The 18,266-nt window shown below is 45.5% G+C and overlaps 1 protein-coding gene and 1 long non-coding RNA gene across 3 annotated transcripts in view; one reads left to right on the top strand and one right to left on the bottom strand.

The window, feature by feature from the left end:
• dusp10 (dual specificity phosphatase 10) overlaps nucleotides 1-2,872 on the bottom strand; it is a 67,890-nt gene extending 65,018 nt beyond the window's left edge. The window contains exons 1-2 of one of the 2 annotated variants that reach the window (XM_085981297.1): nucleotides 2,603-2,872; nucleotides 1,324-2,262 (exon numbers count right to left, since the gene is read on the bottom strand). In XM_085981297.1, coding sequence (XP_085837423.1) covers nucleotides 1,324-2,215 — 892 coding nt within the window. In that variant the 5' untranslated portion in view covers nucleotides 2,216-2,262; nucleotides 2,603-2,872. Of the gene's footprint in view, nucleotides 1-1,323; nucleotides 2,580-2,602 lie in introns of those variants that run through there. The other variant, XM_085981298.1, reaches the window with a different exon arrangement.
• Nucleotides 2,873-2,878: 6 nt separating this feature from the next.
• Nucleotides 2,879-16,834, top strand: LOC147121186 (uncharacterized). Its single transcript, XR_015077503.1, has 2 exons — nucleotides 2,879-3,482; nucleotides 14,148-16,834. It is a non-coding gene; the product is annotated as an uncharacterized LOC147121186 (long non-coding RNA).
• The last annotated feature ends 1,432 nt before the right edge of the window (nucleotides 16,835-18,266 follow it).

Consider the following 18,266-nt stretch of genomic DNA (forward strand, 5'->3'; position numbering starts at 1 on the left):
CACTGGAATCATCTTAGTGAATCTCTTCTGCAACCTCTGCATGGTATTGACATCTTTCCTAAAGTAAGGCATTCAAAACTGGACACAATTATTTAGCCTATGGCCAAACCAATGTCTTGTTCAGGTTTACCATTACCAGTTAATTCTATTTCTGAGTACGTCCTTAATAACTCACAAAGTAGTCTTTGTTACTCATGGTGTAACTGTTTTAATACTGCACTACTCTTCCATCATGTACTTTCTAATCCGTTCTCTCCCGTCCTACCACCTTTGCACATTTTCTACCATGAGGCCTCTTTCTTCCATGCAGGTCTACTGACAGTGAAGGTCACGGATTTCTCCAATCATGCTCTGCATTTAACCAACAGGAGGAGGCATGCTGTAGTGAGACTAGATGGGCAATATAATTTTTTTCATTGCCCTTGAAGCAAGCACTGCTAGCAAAAGTGCTCCACCTAGCAGCCTGGCTAAGACTGGCAGAATTCAATCCCAACTGTTGCGGGCAGATTTGAGTGACAAGCTGCCTTAGGACTCAAACTCACATCAATCTGTTCGGAAGGTCAGTGCTGCAGCTGCTAAGCTGTTCTGCATTTTGTATTGTAAAGGACATCAATATTGCTACAGCTCACTCCTTACATGATAATTAACTGCAATGAAATTGAAAAATGCATTTACTGCATTGCATTCGATACCAAACAAGGTCAATATCATTAAGTCAAATGTCCCTAATGATGCTGCAACGGAGATTATGTTTGCCATGCAATCAGGACCTTTCCTAACTTGTTAATATCTTCAGACCATGAATCATCATTACTGGACCTTTTTTCTCACTTTCTGTGCTAGAAAAGCAGTAAAGCTCAGTGGCCAGCGTGACGTGCTACACATACTCTATTCTGTATTCAGGATGTTTTCCTGCATTTCCTGGATTGTGACATTTCATAACAGGAGCTTTCATTCAATAACCAGTTTCAAAAATAATACAAGTCACCTTCTTCACCTCAAACTCAGTTGCTTTATGTATTAAAAGTTCGGGCAAACGGTTAAATGATATGTAACTGAAGTGACTAAAATTCATCGTATACTAGAGATTTTAAAATAACTGATTTAGTTTCACAAGGTGTGTTTACAAATGACTATCAATTCCTTACGGAACTTTCTTATAAGTATTAAAAACAAATACACTTACAAAAATCAAAAAACTATTACACTTGTATTTTCTATATTGTCCTGTACCCTATTAACACCCACTTGAATTCCTGAAACCTCCGATCGATACACCTCTTATCTATACATTAATTAATTTAAAAGATTCAAAAGAACTACCTTTTAAAACCAGTGGATCCTTGCCTTCTCGTTTCAACGATTCCAACACTATGTGAAGTGGCTGAGAGGGCATCACCCGGTTGGGCTCATTAGTGTTCTCATCATAAACTATTATCTCCTTGGAGAAAATCCTTTTATAGGAGTCCTTGCCCTCCCTGCAAGAGATGAGATCCAAGACCGTGATCTTGCCCTGCTGCAGCCGCCTCCTGCTGATCTTGTCCGAGCAGTTTATGTGGACGGCTCCCTGGATATGGCTTTTGTTGTACTCCATGAAGGGGCGACAGTCTATGATCACAGGACCTTGGCTCTGCGACTGGGAACCCTTGCTGCATTTGGTCAGTTTCTTGGCTAATTCGGTGGGGTAAATGGTGCGGACGCCGACAATCTGCTTGGCGGCCCCACTTGCTGGAGGAGACAGGGGTCCCCCAGCAGCTGCAGAAGCCGGGGGGTTCAGAGTGCCACCGTTCTCGTTGCTGCTGCTGCTGTTGCTCACCATCTGGTTACTGGCACAGGAGGCACACTTTGCAGAAGTCCCGAGTTTGGAAGCGGGGGCTGCCACCAGGTTGCTGCCGCCCACTGAGGCTTGGCTCTGGTCGCCAGCGTTGCCCTTGTTCTCGTAGGTGGTCACAGTGCAGCAACTAGCGCTGCTGCATCCGCAGGACAGGGAGCGCACCGAGCCGTTGGATGATGGCATATACGTAAAGTTAGCGCTTCGGAACGAAACCGCAGCCGCGGGGCTGAGGGTCGTGCTGGGGATCTGCGGGTCGCCGGCGGTCGCTAAAGTAGAAGCCACGTAGGTGTTATCCAAGCGGAGATGGAGTTCCTGCGGTCTGACCGGCCTCGGCAATGCCACCACACCAACAATTCGTTCGTCTAGAGGGGATGGAGGCATCAGGATGATGTTGCTGAGCGCTGCTGTCGATCCGTGGAGTAAATGGACTGAAACGGGATCAAATGTACTGTCAGCATCAGAGCAGAGGGGAGGGGGGAGAAATAAATTAAAAGGCACGCAATGGTTATTTCTGCTGCAAATAGAAGGGGATCGCAACTAAAAATAAACTCGAGGGATGGACGCATTCATTTGGCAACCGGTGCATCGACTTTAAATAAGCTCCTAATTTATTATCCTAATAAAGTGGATCAGGTTAAAGTCAAAGCCAGCCGGGATCAGGCGCACACACACACACACTAGTACAGAGGAGCGGCACCTTCAGTCTGCAGCAAATACTCTGCCAGCTCCAACTAGGTGAAGGAGAGGCAATTCACAACATTTACTTACATCACAAACTTATGCCGCTAAGGCTCCGCCGACATGCGCCGCTGTCTTGTTATTTACAAGTGTGCTGCTATTTATTTATATATTTATTTATTTATGATGATTTCCAGACTTTTACTCCTTCAGCGCCTACGTTGGGCCAGCACTGCCACTTTAACTTGGCCACCACTTATACAGCGCCTTCACTGAGCCGGGCAGGGGGAGGCGGGGCCCGGCCCGCCTAATCGACAGAGTGCCCAGCCAATGGGAAACCGCACATGCCCATTGTTGGTCATGCCCACTATGGTACGAACCAATCGCCGAGTGCAAGAGGCGGGCCAAGTAACGCTTTGTCGCAAGCATGACATCATTGGCAGCCAATGGGCTGACGGGAGCGGAGCCCGAGCCCGAGCGGCGGCTCGCTCCTGACCCTGGATTCAGTAGCAGGTGCATTGTTAACATGACTTTCCATTTAATTTTTCTCTTCTAGCCACATCACTGTTTGTCCATGCACTTTTTAAAAAAAGACTAAATCATTCCGTGCCACCCCCCTCAGTGTGCAACATGATCCGCAACACTGCTTCTATCTGTGGAGATAAACTGCAAGGCAAAGCCAACTCAAACGAATAAGGCTACGTTGCCCCCTGCTCGATTCCCGTTGTGTTTCCCGAGCCTGGTGTGCCTGGGACGGACGGGCTTCCCTTTGTAGGCAGTAGTAACACCACAAAGTTCGCCAGACGTCAGCAGCATACGGCGGAGCATATGGTGCTGCATGAAAAAGCCCGCCAACATTGCGCTGGCAACGTAAGCTGGACCTGAGACGAATGCACCAGCGACAGCTGAAGAGTATTGCAGGGCACACACACAAAAAATGACATCTCTTGATGTGGCGAGGGCTGGCCAGGTAATTGATAGGAGGAACTGACATTTAAAAAAATTATTTTTGTTATTGGTCGAATGTGGTGAGAGATCTTGTGACGAGAGAAGAGACACAGCTGATAAAGAATCATTCTATGAATGGTCGGGTACACAACCAAGAGGATCTCACACAATCCAACACATGGGGTGGTGCCATTACTTAAAGCAAGGTTAATCATAATATGAGATCATTTATCTTTTACTCGAGATTATTTCGACAGGGTTGTGTATTCTTACTTCCCACTATAAATACATTTATCTAAACTCCATCTAACTATGAATACACTAGGGGGCAGATTTTCCTGTTACTGCACTTGGGCATATTAGATCAACTGGGCATAGAGCATAGTGGAAAATTGGGTGGGGGATTGCCCTTTTTTGGTTCATTTAATGATGGATTGAAAATTGGGCAGGTTTTTTTATTGGCGTGTGATCCTCCCCACCCGATTTATCTCCATGCAGGGCACCCAAGTGTAATAACAGGAAAATATTGCCCTGAGGGTCGCTGATGGCCCTCAAATCACACTCCACACACATCACTAGGTTTTCCTGCACTGCCATCCCTCTGTGCCTAATTTAAAAGCACAATTTAAGGTGTCAGCCTTAATGCACTCTTGCCTCTGAGTCAGAAAGCTGTGGGCTCAAGTCCCACTCCAGCAACTTGAGCACATAATCTAGGCTACAATATGAGTGCTTACCGAGGGAGTGCTGCAGTGTTAGAGGTGTCATATTTCAGATGAGACATTAAACCAATGCCCTGTAAAAGATCCCATGGCACTATTTGAAGAAGACCAGGGGAATTCTCCCTGATGTCCTGGCCAATATTTATCCCGCAACCAACATCACTAAAACAGATTATCTGGTCATTATCTTATTGCTGTTTGTGAGAACTTGTTTGCAAATTGGCTGCTGTGTTTCCTACATTACAACGGTGACTATGCTCCAAAAGTGTTTTATTGGCTATAAAACACTTTGGGACGTCCTGAAGTTGTGAAAGGTGCCACATGCATGCAAGTCTTTCATTCTTTAAAAATGTGGATAATGTTAGCTTGAACTCCCACCAGCATTGAGTTCCCTAAATCTTTTATAATAAAAACTACAAACATAAAAGTAGGAGAAAATTTTGTCCGAGAATTTCCTCACACTCCACTGCCATAAATTTGCAGGAAATGCGGTGGAAACCCTGTTTATGCTGCACTTCTGGCAAAGTTATGCCGGTCGTGTGGGAGTATCTCAGAGGAAATTCCCGGCCTATGTGTTCAAATTATAGACTTTTCCAAAGTTATTTTTATGCCACCTGAACCTTGTGTAACATAGCTTTGTAATATAGTTTTCAGGTCATCTAAATCTCTGCTGCCTGTGTCCTAACTCACACCAAGTCCCGTTCACCCATCAGCCATGTGCTCGCTGGCCTACATTGTCTCCTGGTTAAGAACATAAGAAATAGGAGCAGGAATAGGCCACTTGGCCCCTCGATCCTGCTCCACCATTCAATAAGATCATGGCTAATCTTGGACTCAAAGCCACTTCCTCACCCGCTCCCCATAACCCTTCACTCCCTTAGCTTGCAAAAATTTGTCTATCTTCATCTTAAATGTATTTAATGACTCAGCCTCCACAGCTCTCTGGGGCAGAGAATTCCACAGATTTACGACCCTTTGAGAGAAGAAATTCCTCCTCATCTCAGTTCTAAAAGGGCAACCCTTTATTCTAAAACTGTGCCCCTGCGTTCTAGATTTCCCCACGAGGGGAAACATCCTCTCTGCATCTACCTTGTCGAGCCCCCTCAGTATCTTATATGTTTCAATAAGATCACCACTCATTCTTCTAAATTCCAATGAGTATAGGCCCAGCCTGCTCAACCTTTCCTCAAAAGGCAACCCCCTCATCTCTGGAATTAACCTAGTGAATCGTCTCTGAACCGCCTCCAATGCAAGTATATCCTTCCTTAAATAAGGAGACCAAAACTGTATGCAGTACTCAAGGTGTGGTCTCACCAATACCCTGTACAGTTGTAGCGGGACTTCCCTGCTTTTATACTCCAATCCCCTTGCAATAAAAGCCAGCATTCCATTTGCCTTTTTGATTACTTGCTGTACCTGCATGCTAACTTTTTGTGTTTCATGCACAAGGGCCCCAGGTCCCTCTGAACTGTAGCATTTTGTAATCTCTCTCCATTTAAATAATAATTTGCTTTTTTATTTTTCCTGCCAAAGTGTATAACCTCGCACTTTCCCACATTATACTCCATCTGCCAAATGTTTGCCCACTCACTTAGCCTGTCTATATCCCTTTGCAGGTTCTTTGAGTCCTCTGCGCAACTTGCTTTCCCACCCATCTTTGTATCATCCGCAAACTTGGCTACATTACACTCGGTCCCTTCACCCAAGTCATTAATGTAGATTATAAATAGTTGAGGCCCCAGCACCAATTCCTGTGGCACCCCACTAGTTACCATTTGCCAACTGGAAAATGACCCATTTATCCCGACTCACTGCTTTTTATTAGTTAGCCAATTCTCTATCCATGCTAATATATTACCTCCAATTCCGTGAGCTCTTAGCTTATGCAATAACCTTTTATATGGCACCTTATTGAATGCCTTCTGGAAATCCAAATACATCACATCCACTGTGATGTGCCTCAATAATTCCGAGACTCGAAGGTAGCAGAACAAAACAAGGCTTTTATTAACTTAGAACGAAACACGTAAGCGAGAGAGATGTCGTCCTTCTGGAGATTGGGGCTAGACTGAAGCTAGCTTACAAACGGGGCCAGGTATGGGCAGAGCCCTACACACAGCACATTCCAGCACATTCCAGTATACAATACAGCACATTCCAGTACACAATACAATGAGGTCTGGGGGAAGGGAAATGACACTGAAACCGATCTCAGTCACAGGCAGTGATGAATGGAAATATTTCATCACATTCACCCCGTCTATAGATTTAGTCTGTTCGGGGGTTTGATAGTCCTCTGCGACCGACGTGGCTGTTGCGGTGCCGCGGGTGTCAGCTGGGTGTCCCCGGTAGCCTCCTGGGTCTCTGCCGGGGGTGCCGCCAGGGTTGTTGAAGGGGTAGTTGGTGGGGGTGCCGTTGGTCGGTGTTCTTCCGGGGGTGATGAAAGAGTAGTGGGTGGGTAAGAGTTGCTGTGATCGTCGTTGCCGCTATTGCCATGGTTGTTGTCGATGCCGGCTGGGGCGACGTCTTTTATGGACACGGTGTCCTCCCTTCCGTCGGCGTGCCGGACATATGCGTATTGGGGGTTGGCGTGGAGTAGGTGTACTGGCTCCACGAGAGGGTCCGTCTTGTGGCCCCTCACATGCCTTCGCACGAGTACCGGACCTGGGGTGGAGAGCCATGACGGCATGGATACGCCTGAGGTGGATTTCCGGGGAAAGACAAACATTCATTCATGAGGCGTGGTATTAGTGGCCGTACACAATAGCGACCGTATCGAATGGAGCACATCCGAGAGGACTTCCTGCCAGCGGGAGATAGGGAGGCCCTTGGTCCTTAGAGCTAGAGTGACTGCTTTCCATACTGTCCCGTTCTCTCGCTCCACTTGGCCGTTACCCCGGGGGTTGTAGCTGGTGGTACGGCTCGTGGCGATCCCCCTGGACAGCATGTACTGGCGTAGCTCTTCACTCATGAAGGACGCCCCCCTATCCGTATGGATGTGGCTCGGCATACCGAACAGGCAGAACAGGCTGTTGAGGCATTTAATGACCTGGTCATGTCTGGGCAGGGGAAGGCGAATGGGAACCGGGAGTATTCGTCCACAATGTTCAGGAAGTAAACATTGCGGTCGACGGACGGGAGGGGGCCCTTGAAATCTAAGCTGAGCCGCTCAAAGGGCCGTGTAGCTTTGATTAAGTGGGCTCTATCTGGGCGGTAGAACCGAGGCTTGCACTCAGCGCAAGTGCGGCAGTTCCTGGTCAGGGACCGAACTTCCTCAATCGAGTAGGGTAAGTTACGGGACTTTATGAAGTGGAACAGCCGCGTGACCCCTGGGTGGCAGAGGTCGTTGTGGAGGGTCTGTAGCCGATCCCCGGTGGCGCTGGCACACACCCCTCGTGAGAGGGCGTCAGGGGATTCGTTAAGGGCCCCTGGCCGGTAAATGATGTCGTATTCGAAGGTGGAGAGCTCGATCCGCCACCTAAGAATCTTATCATTTTTAATCTTCCCCCTCTGTTTATTATTGAACATAAACGCTACCGACCGCTGGTCGGTAAGTAGGGTGAAGCGTTTGCCGGCTAGGTAGTGGCGCCAGTGGCGCACTGCCTCCACGATGGCTTGGGCCTCCTTTTCCACGGAGGAGTGTCTGATCTCGGGCCCTTGGAGGGTCCTCGAGAAGAAAGCTACGGGCCGCCCCGCCTGGTTGAGGGTGGCCGCCAAGGCGAAGTCAGACGCATCACTTTCCACTTGAAATGGAGTGTTCTCGTCCACTGCCTGTAGCGTGGCCCGCTCAATATCCTGCTTAATGCTTTTGAAGGCGGCGTGGGCCTCAGCAGAGAGCGGGAAAGAGGATGCTTTCAAGAGGGGGCGGGCTTTGTCGGAGTAGTTGGGGACCCATTGGGAATAATAAGAAAATAACCCCAGGCATCTTTTCAGGGCTTTGGGAGTGTTGGGCAGGGGCAGCTCCCGTAGGGGGCGCAATCGGTCGGGGTCTGGTCCGATTTCCCCATTCTCCCTAGTATGCAGAGGCGCGTGGTGTTGTAAACGCACTTGTCCTTGTTGTAGGTGAGGTTGAGTTTTTGTGCGGTTTTCAGGAACCTCTCGAGGTTCGAGTCGTGATCCTGCTGGTTGTGACCGCAGATGGTGACGTTGTCGAGGTAGGGGAAGGTTGCCTGCAAGTGGTGGTCATCGACCATGCGGTCCATCTCCCTCTGGAAGACCGAGACCCCATTCGTCACCCCAAAGGGGACTCTGAGGAATTGGTAGAGGCGTCCGTTCGCCTTGAAGGCGGTGTACGGGCGGTCCTCTGGTCTGATAGGGAGCTGGTGGTACGCTGACTTGAGGTCGATGGTGGAGAACACCCGGTATTGGGCGATTTGGTTCACCATTTTTGATATGCGGGGTAGCGGGTAGGCGTCTAGTAGGGTGTACCTGTTGATCGTTTGACTATAGTCGATCACCATCCGTTTCTTCTCGCTACCCCTTACCACTACCACTTGGGCGCGCCACGGGCTGTTGCTGCGTTCAATAATGTGCTCTTTCAGGAGCCTGTCTACCTCGGTCGCAATAAACCGCCTGTCCTCCCAGCTGTACCTCCTGCTTTTGGTCGCTATTGGCCGGCAGTTAGGGGTAAGGTTCGCGAATAGCGAAGGCGGCTTTACCTTCAGGGTAGCCAGACCGCACACTGTGAGGGGCGGCTGGGACCCACCGTACTTGAGCGTGATGCTTTGGTGGTTGCACTGGAAATCCAGGCCCAAGATCACGCTCGCACATAGGTTCTTCATGATTAATACTTTAAAATTATCATATACAGTTCCGTTAACGCACAATTGTACCGTGCAGTAACCCAGAATGGTCGATGTCTGGGTTTTGTCAGCCATAGAGATGGTACCCTGAGTAGGGACCACCTTTAGGGAGAGTTGTTGTGCCAGTTCTGGGTGGATAAAGCTCTCCGTGCTTCCACTGTCAATTAAGCATTTAACCCGGCACCCGTTTACCTCGATGTCCACCATTGATCTGGATAGCGGGTGCGGCCTGGTCTGGTCCACTGTGACCGATGCCACTGTAGGGCCCTGATCGATACAAGATGGCATCCATGCTGTCTGCTCACAAGATGGCGGACCCCACGAGGTCGGGCAAGATGGCGTCCAAGATGGCCGCTCCCACAGCGCACACGCGGCGGTGGCGGGTTTTCCGGCGGGGTTCCCTCTGCACACCTTCCCGAAGTGCCCCTTCTTACCGCACTTAAAGCAGGTGGTGCCTTTCGCCGGGCACAGGTTTCTGGTGTGCTTTGGATGCCCGCAGAAGTAGCAGTTGGGTCCCTGACGCGTCGCGGCTGTCGTAGGGCTTCTGGGGGGAGAGCGGGGCCCAGCCGGTGTCGGGCTGTCGGGCGGGGAAGATGCCTTCCAAGATGGCGGCGCCCTCGGTGCACACGTGGCGGCGTGGACGGCGCGGGCTGAAGAGTAGGCGTCCGAGTTTCTCTGGGCCACATCCAGGGATCGCGCGGTGTCCGCAGCCTGTTTCAGGTCCAACCCCTTTTTTTCCAGCAGTCTTTGCCAGATGTAAGTGGAGCTGAGGCCTGTGATGAAGGCATCGCGAACAAGCTCGTCAGTGTACACCGTGGCTTTTACATCTCGGCACTTGCAGTCTTTGCCAAGCATTTTCAGGGTGCTTAGGAACTCCTCCACCGATTCCCCAGGTCGCTGTGCGCGGGTGGCGAGCAGGTGCCTAGCATACACCTCATTCGTAGGCTGCTGGTAATGCGCCTTTAAGATGTCGCAGGCGGGCAGGTACGTCTCGGCGTCTTGGATGAGGGGGTAAACCTGGTGGCTTACCCAATTCCGCAGAATTCCGAGTCTCATCCTTGCAGCGTCCGTAGCGTCTTTGACGGCTGCGGAATTGTCCAGGAAGAATTCCATACACTCAAACCAGTGTCCGAAGCGTGCTGATGCGTCCGGAGCATGTTGATCCAAATCCAAACGTTCGGGTTTCAGGAGTTGATCCATAGTGTTGAAAAAATAAGTTAATAAAATTGATGTGCCTCAATAATTCCGAGACTCGAAGGTAGCAGAACAAAACAAGGCTTTTATTAACTTAGAACGAAACACGTAAGCGAGAGAGATGTCGTCCTTCTGGAGATTGGGGCTAGACTGAAGCTAGCTTACAAACGGGGCCAGGTATGGGCGGAGCCCTACACACAGCACATTCCAGCACATTCCAGTATACAATACAGCACATTCCAGTACACAATACAATGAGGTCTGGGGGAAGGGAAATGACACTGAAACCGATCTCAGTCACAGGCAGTGATGAATGGAAATATTTCATCACACACTGGTTCACCTTTGTCCACCCTGCTCGTTACCTCCTCAAAGAACTCCAGCAAGTTTGTTAAACATGATTTCCCTTTCATAAAACCATGCTGACTCTGCTTGACTGCATTATGATTTTCCAAATGCCCTACTACTGCTTCCTTAATGAAGGACTCCAGCATTTTCCCAACGACAGATGTTAGGCTAACTGACCTATAGTTTCCTGCTTTCTGTCTCCCTCCTTTCTTAAATAGGGGTGTTACATTTGCGATTTTCCAATCCACTGGGACCTCTCCAGAGTTCAGGAAATTTTGGTATATTGCAACCAATGTATCCACTATCTCTGCAGCCACTTCTTTTAAGACCCTGCGATGCAGGCCATCTGGTCCAGGGGACTTGTCATCTTTTAGTCCCATTATTTTACCAAGTACTATTTCTTTAGTGATAGTGATTGTCTTTAGTTCCCCAATCCCTGTGGCCCCTTGATTATCCATTATTGGGATGTTGTTAGTGTCTTCTACCATGAAGACAGATACAAACTTTTTGTTCAGAGTCTGCCATTTCCCCATTCCTCATTATTAATTCCCCATTCTCATCCTCTAAGGGACCAACGTTTACTTTAGCTATCCTCTTCCTTTCTATATACCTGTAGAAGCTCTTACTATCTGTTTTAATGTTTCTTGCCAGTTTACTCTCATAATTCACCTTCTCTCTCTTTATTTTTTTTAGTCATCCTTTGCTGGTTTTTAAAAATTTCCCAATCATCTGGTCTCCCACCAATCTTGGCAACATTGTATGCCTTCGTTTTCAATTTGATACCATCCTTTACTTCCTTAGTTAGCCACGGACGGTGCTCCCTTCTCTTAAAATCTTTCTTTCTCACTGGAATATATTTTTGTTGAGTGTTATGAGATATCTCCTTAAACGTCCGCCACTGCATTTCAACTGTGTTACCCTTTCATTTATTTCTCCAGTCCACTTTAGCCAGTTCTGCCCTCATGCCACTGTAATTGCTTTTGTTTAAGATCAGGACACTGGTTTGAGATACAACTTTCTTACCCTCCAACTGAATTTGAAATTTGAAATTCAAGCAACACTTTGATTTTAAAATGTTCATCCTTTTTTTCAAATCTCTCCATGGCCTCGCCCCTCCTTATCTCTGTAATCTCCTTCAACCTCACAACCCTCCAAGATATCAGCGTTCCTCTATTTCTGGCCTCTTGAGCATCCCTGATTTTAATTGCTCCACCATTGGTGGCAATGCCTTCAGCTGCCAAGGCCCTAAGCTCTGGAATTCCCTTCTTAAACCGCTCTGTCTCGCGACCTCTCTTTCCTCATTTAAGATGCTCCTTAAAGCTACATCGTTGACCAGGTCTGCCCTAATATCTTCTTATATGGCTCAGTGTGAAGTTTTGTTTTATAACGCTCCTGTGAAGCGCCTTGGGACATTTTACTACATTAAAGGTGCTATATAAATACACATTGTTGTTGTTGTTGTAATGTTAGTGAACAAGTGTGTCATATTTTACTAACCAATTTTGTATTTACGTAGAATTACATAGAATTTACAGCACAAGAACAGGCCATTCAGCCCAACTGTGTTAACTGTCATTGTTCTGTAGTTCATACAGTTGTGAATTTTTTTCTATGCAATAACATTGGTAGAGGAATGATGTAGAGAAAGTCAATGAGATGGTTATTTTTACAGTAGGTAGAGTATGCATTATACTGCTGTTTTAGTCTCAAGATATGAGTACAAATCTGACATAGTGAACAGAAAAATACCATCGCCTATGTTAGCAGCAATTTTCATAAAGCATGGTGTGGCTAGAGACCTGTGCGGCAGTACATTCTAAGCAGGGGCATATGGTGGCTCAGCTTACAAGTGCTGTTCTTTTTTAATAGAGCAGTCAACATGATAGCTTTGGTGACAGATAATGTTGAAAGCCACATAGTTATATGTGGCATACTTGTACAGTTTAGTGCCAAGGCAATAATACTGGTCATATTAAATATATACACATACATACACAAAGTTTAAACTGTGGGCCCAAAGTTAAATTTTGTCTGGCCACAGGTGCAGCCTAAAATAAGACTCACAGCTTAATTTGTGCAAACACATCTACCAATTTGTGGAGGCTTCCCTGTGCTCAGTAAGATTCAGATGACAAATATGGCCACTTGAAGAAAGTGTAACTTCAGATTTTAATCAATGTATGCAACCTTTTAAATGTATATCATACCTGCAATTATCCTTTTTAAAGGAACCTCCTACTTAAATTTAATATTATTTGAAAAATCTATATAATCTAGCTTCTTTCTTGTCAATATAACATTAGATATAAACACAGTGACATCCTCCACAGCCACCCTGCTCTTATGCTGGTGCATTAATTTGGTCTATTTTAGGCTGTTCCAAATATTGCTCATACATTCCCAGACGCCTGGTGGGGTAACAACTGGCCTTTAACCCTCATAGAACAGCAGGAGCTTTCTGCTGCAAGTCCAAAATTAATTCCAGACTAGTTCACCTTCCCTGGCATTGCTCACAGACATATTTTAAAATGTCTTTCTTTCTGTAACTGTCTTTCTGTTTCCCTCTCTGTGATTTTCTCTTCTACTTTTTCTGTCTCCCTCTTTAATCTCTCTCCATGTTGCACTTATTTACTTTTTTACTTGTCTTTGAAGATTGTAAATCCTGACTCGATTTTTCCATTCCTAAGCCCTTTCTTTTATCAAATAAATGCAAAAATCAAAGAAAGCCCTGGACTCTTGACATTGAGAAGCTGTACCAATGAGAGTGAAGCTATTATCATTCCTGCAATTTATGACATGTCTTAATACTTACCCCTTTTTTGGAATTTTTGGCATCTTTTAATCTGTTTTTTTCAGTTTTATTTCATTGCATTGATTGCCTGATGGAGAGTAATGAGGATTGTCAACTCCATGAATCCAAATATCACTAGCTATTTGACCATGGCTGTGTGGAGTGGCCAGTCTGTCTTACAGTTTGGATAGTTAGAGGCAGTCTAGGCTTAAGGTGCAGAGTTGAGGAGAGTCTGAGTAGTGAACTAGAGCCACAGGAGCTGGTTCCAGAACTGTGGGAAGCAGAAGTAGAACCACAGCACTGATGAATGCATTAAAAGGAAACAAGCAGCGCAGCATGGACAGGCTGGAGATGGTAGCAAATGGGAAGCAAGGGTGGAATTATCAGCATGTGCATTCCTTTGGTCTGATGTGCATGCATTTTTAATGTTGTGTCTTAGGACATTGTACTGGGTTCTGAACTTCTGCATTATGGGTATGTGTTGTGCTATCGGTTAGCATGAAAGGCAATCGACAGTGAAATAAAACTGAAAAAAAACAGATTGAAATGTATCAAAGATTCAACAAAAGAGGTAAGTGTCTTGTGTGTTGGGGGGAGATATTGGAGTGAAAGAGGATAGGATGGGTAAGTTTGTGGGTAAGTTTGTATTTTGTTTTCAATTCAATTGATTTTTTAATGTATTAATATGATAAAGTTTATTTTTAGGGATATATATATACTAGAATGTGTGAGAAACTGTCATGGTTGCTGTATGAATTGTTTTGATATAATGTGATTGATGATTTGTTTGACTATACCGAACAATAACAGCACTACATCTGATTGGTCCCCAGGTCTGATTGATGGGATACTGGTCCCTAGTTCTGCAAACCAGATTGGTGGACGAGCAAGGATTCTACGACACTACATTCACAAGACTCAAGAGTGTAGATTGTCCTCCCTGGGCACTCAGTAGACACAGAAGTGCACTGCACTTATAAGAGGAAGGGAGTTCTGAGAATTCTGTCCTGGGCCATTTGCTTGGTGACTCATGCATTCCGAGCACAAGCCAACCCCAAGGAGAGCAACAACCAGAAGACCCCATCACCTTGGGAGAGAAGAACGCACCCAGGGAAGATATTCATGAACTGTTCTCTGACCTTTGACTGCCCTCATCAGTCCACAGATGTCATGGCACAATCTTTACTGACTGGTTTCTACAGGTACCGTGCTGTCTGACGAAGAGCAAAGCAAGGTGAGGGACTGGGAACGGCCTCTCTAATCTCAGTTCCAGGCAGCACAGCAGAGGCAGAGACTTGATGTAATAGGTCTCCATCCCCTTTTTCCTGTTCAATGTATCTGGGAACTAAGCCTTCCTTTAACTTTTTAATGATTTAAATTTCCTATTGTGTGTAAACTTCTACAGTAGAAACTCCTGGTCTGGTCAGTAGAAAACAAAATCAAAAGCATGACCTATAATATTTTTCATCTTTTTATTATATTTTAGGAATAAAATATTGTGGTGGTTTGAAGCCTCTGGACCTGTACAACTTCAGTAAGTATTTTTCTGCAAAGTAATTCCTGAATTCAATCTGATAAAAGGGATTCATTCAGATTTAATTCTACTTTTTAAATTCACCTAGTGCAATCTCTGTTGGATTGTACAGATTATGTGCAGAACAAGTGGAGCTCCAGGGTGTAATTGAGTGCAGGTGTGTAGTTGATTAAACCTGAATATGTACCATTGAAAACTGGGAAAGCAATTTAGTCCGAAGGTGGTTAGGAAATTCAAGGATTAAGATCCTGAGATTGAAGATAGGATTCAGAAATCTGTGCAACGAACTTTTGAATTCACAGTTGAGATTCAGAAACCAGAGTAATGAAATTTTGAATCCAGTTGGGATTTGGATATGCGATTCATGAAGTTCCGAATTCAGTTAAGATTCAGAGAGCAGACTAATAAGATTCATGTTGGGAATCGAGTTTTTCTGAAGTTTAGACTGGTATTCCCTCAGTATGCTGAAGCTAACTGTACAGCTTTGCATATACAGGAAACTTTGTGATATCCGGCACCGATGGGACTGGCGTGTTGCCGATCTATCAAAACTGCCGGACATACAAAGTTAATGTTGAAGCATACGGAGGTTTTCATCTCCGTATCTGACAACAAACACTGTTGCTTAGCAACAGCTTCTAAAGAGTCGGCTGCAGCTGCAAGTGTCTGTAGCTGAAGCTGTTGCTATAGCTACAGACCTTGCAGTGGCTGACTGGGGAAAAAAAAAGAACGAGATCTAAAAAATCTTACAGAAAACGGCTCCTGATTTTTGCCATTAGATCGAGTATTCCGGACATACAACTTCCGGATAAACCAAAGTTTCCTGTACAAAGGAACATAAACAAAGTCATGCATGAGGAAGGGCCATCAGCCTTCAAAGCTCATTCCTGTAGTACATTACAGCTTGGATTTTCCTCCGTTACACTGCCTGAATAATGGTGGAGAAAGAGGGAAAATGGATCAGAGGGGCCTACCACTGGATACCCGCCCTTGAAATCACGATTGAAAATTTTCCTACGTTAACACAGCAGGGATTTCAGTCGCTAATCATTAATTGCCTTGCTGCATGCAAATTATGATGAGTGGCAGCAGGACGAGGGAAACAAAACGAGATGATTTCCTTGTCTTTTTCCTTCCTTGCAGAAGTGAGGTGATGGTACATGTTGGAGTGTTCCATTTTGCCTCCATTACTTGCTATATATAAGCATTGGCTCATTCTGAGGGCTTAATATGTCTGAAAGAATCTGCATGGTGCTTTGGCCCCTTTTAATTGTACCTTACCCTCCTTTTGGTGCTGCAGTTGGTGTCCCACTGCTACACCGTTGAAATATGCTGCATGGCAATGGTGGGTGGAGGTCCTGGTAGGAGCCTGCTCTGCATTTTTAACAAGCCCCGACACTGGAAAAAGGTTCGGGGTTGGTGTGGCAGGAGTCATGCCCCCACCCACCTCTGGTGGTGAAACCACCCCAGAAGGAAATTCAGTCGTAACTCTTCCAACATAGCATTTAATTGTATTTTGAATAATCCCAATGTTGTCTCCTTATTTGGTAAATTATTCCAAGCATTTATCAATCTGAGTATGAAATTGTTTTTATTGCTTTTGGAGTGAGCACCAGGTTGGTGCTGCATGTGGTTAGTTGCCTAATCAAGTCTGGCTTGAAAATAAGAATTTGTTATTTTTTTGTTAATCCCTAAAGTTCAATTTGGACAAACTCATAACCGTCGAGTGTCTGTGGTGCCCTCCCTGTAGGGAAGGAACTAACTGAAGTTCATTGTCCTTCACTGTTACAACAGAGATAACCTTGTTTATCTTAGTCAGATGCATTGTGTGCACAGAGTGGCAAAGCAAATCTAGATCAAGTTGCATTTAGGGTTGTATTTATTTTTGTTGAACTGTTATTTACCAAAAATCAATAGCATTGCTAAATTAATACAGTGCATAATTTAACAAAGTTTTACAAATAAAGAAATATATAAATAATCGAAGCCACCTGCAATTTAAAACTTATTACAAAAGAACATTAACAAATAAGTATATACACCTCTCATCTGAGCGATCCATCATAAAGCTGCCAAAAAACCCCAAGCAGATTCCAGCCCCGATTTCCCAAGGTTCCAGCTGTGGTGTGGTGCTAGTTAGAAAATCCTGCCCTGACCCTGTGCACCCTAATTCACTGCAATTTGGGTGAAAATAGAAAGGTCTTTCTGCAGGTAAGCATACCCTGTGTTATTTATGTAAATTGAATTTTATGAGTTCAATGAGGCTCTGACCCCATGGGCACATGACAGTAAAACAGGCCTCGGCTGTTTTGGAGTGTTTTCTTTTTAAAGCTAGTTTGCTTTATTGTTTGATTGAATATTGACATCTATTTTCTTGGCAGAGAGCACTCCTCTGCTTCTGCATTGAACATTTTGAATACTTTCTTTTCCACCACATTTTTACCTTTTTAGTGGAAGTCTTCATTTTGCTAAGACGCATTTTTCTAGAGTTGTGCCAATTACTGCTGCAGTACAAGTTGCGGTTAACAAAATTGGGATGGTGGGAACCCCATTTGGCTATTCCAATAGTATTGCATGAATTGAATGAGAAAGACCATTTTATGACAACACATCTTCAGATCCAAAGACAGCTTGGGGTATGCTCGCTGCTGCCAATAACCAAAGGTCATTTTTATAGAGCACACTCACTCCTGAATTGCTATATCAGAGGAGGCTCACTTTTGAAAGGCAGTGACTGAGTTTTGCTATCTGCTGCAGGATGATCTACAGACAATATCAAGAGCTGACACAGCTGTGAAGGTCTCTACAGGGCCTATGACAAAGGATTCTTCCAATCCATTGCAGGAGGCATCTGCCAGTTAAGCTAGTCCACAGTTCATTCTTGTAAAAAGCAAGTAACTGACGCCATGTTTCCCAGGCAAAGTTCTTTATAATTTTCTATTGGAAAGCAACTTGATAGTGCACTGAACATTTTCTGCCTGCCATGCTTCCCAAGAGTCCAGGGTGTTATAGATAAGGTCTTCAAGGCTCAACATGTCAATCACAATGCATACATCAACAGGAAGGGGCACCACTTCATAAATGTGCAGGTCATTTCAGACCAGAGAAATATCATCCTACATGTAATGCCCCTTATCCAGAGTGCAACCATGATGCTTCATTCTGTAATAGTCCGCAATGCCTGAATTGTTTGTTGAGCCTCAGAGTATGAATAGATGGCCCTTGGGAATCCAGAGTTACCTTTGCAGCCATGGTGGATGACCACAATCAGAAATGACCACACAGTAGTGGAGCATAGATACCATGAGGCCCATGCCACCATGTGTTACTGTGGAGCACACATAAGGATACTAAGCAACTGTTCCATTGTTTGGTGCTGCTCTGCAGTATATTCAAAGTCCTCATGCTGCTCAATGTT

Source organism: Somniosus microcephalus, chromosome 3, assembly GCF_052327205.1.
Source record: "Somniosus microcephalus isolate GS21.2 chromosome 3, FLI_Smic_1.0, whole genome shotgun sequence".
Classification (NCBI taxonomy): domain Eukaryota; kingdom Metazoa; phylum Chordata; class Chondrichthyes; order Squaliformes; family Somniosidae; genus Somniosus; species Somniosus microcephalus.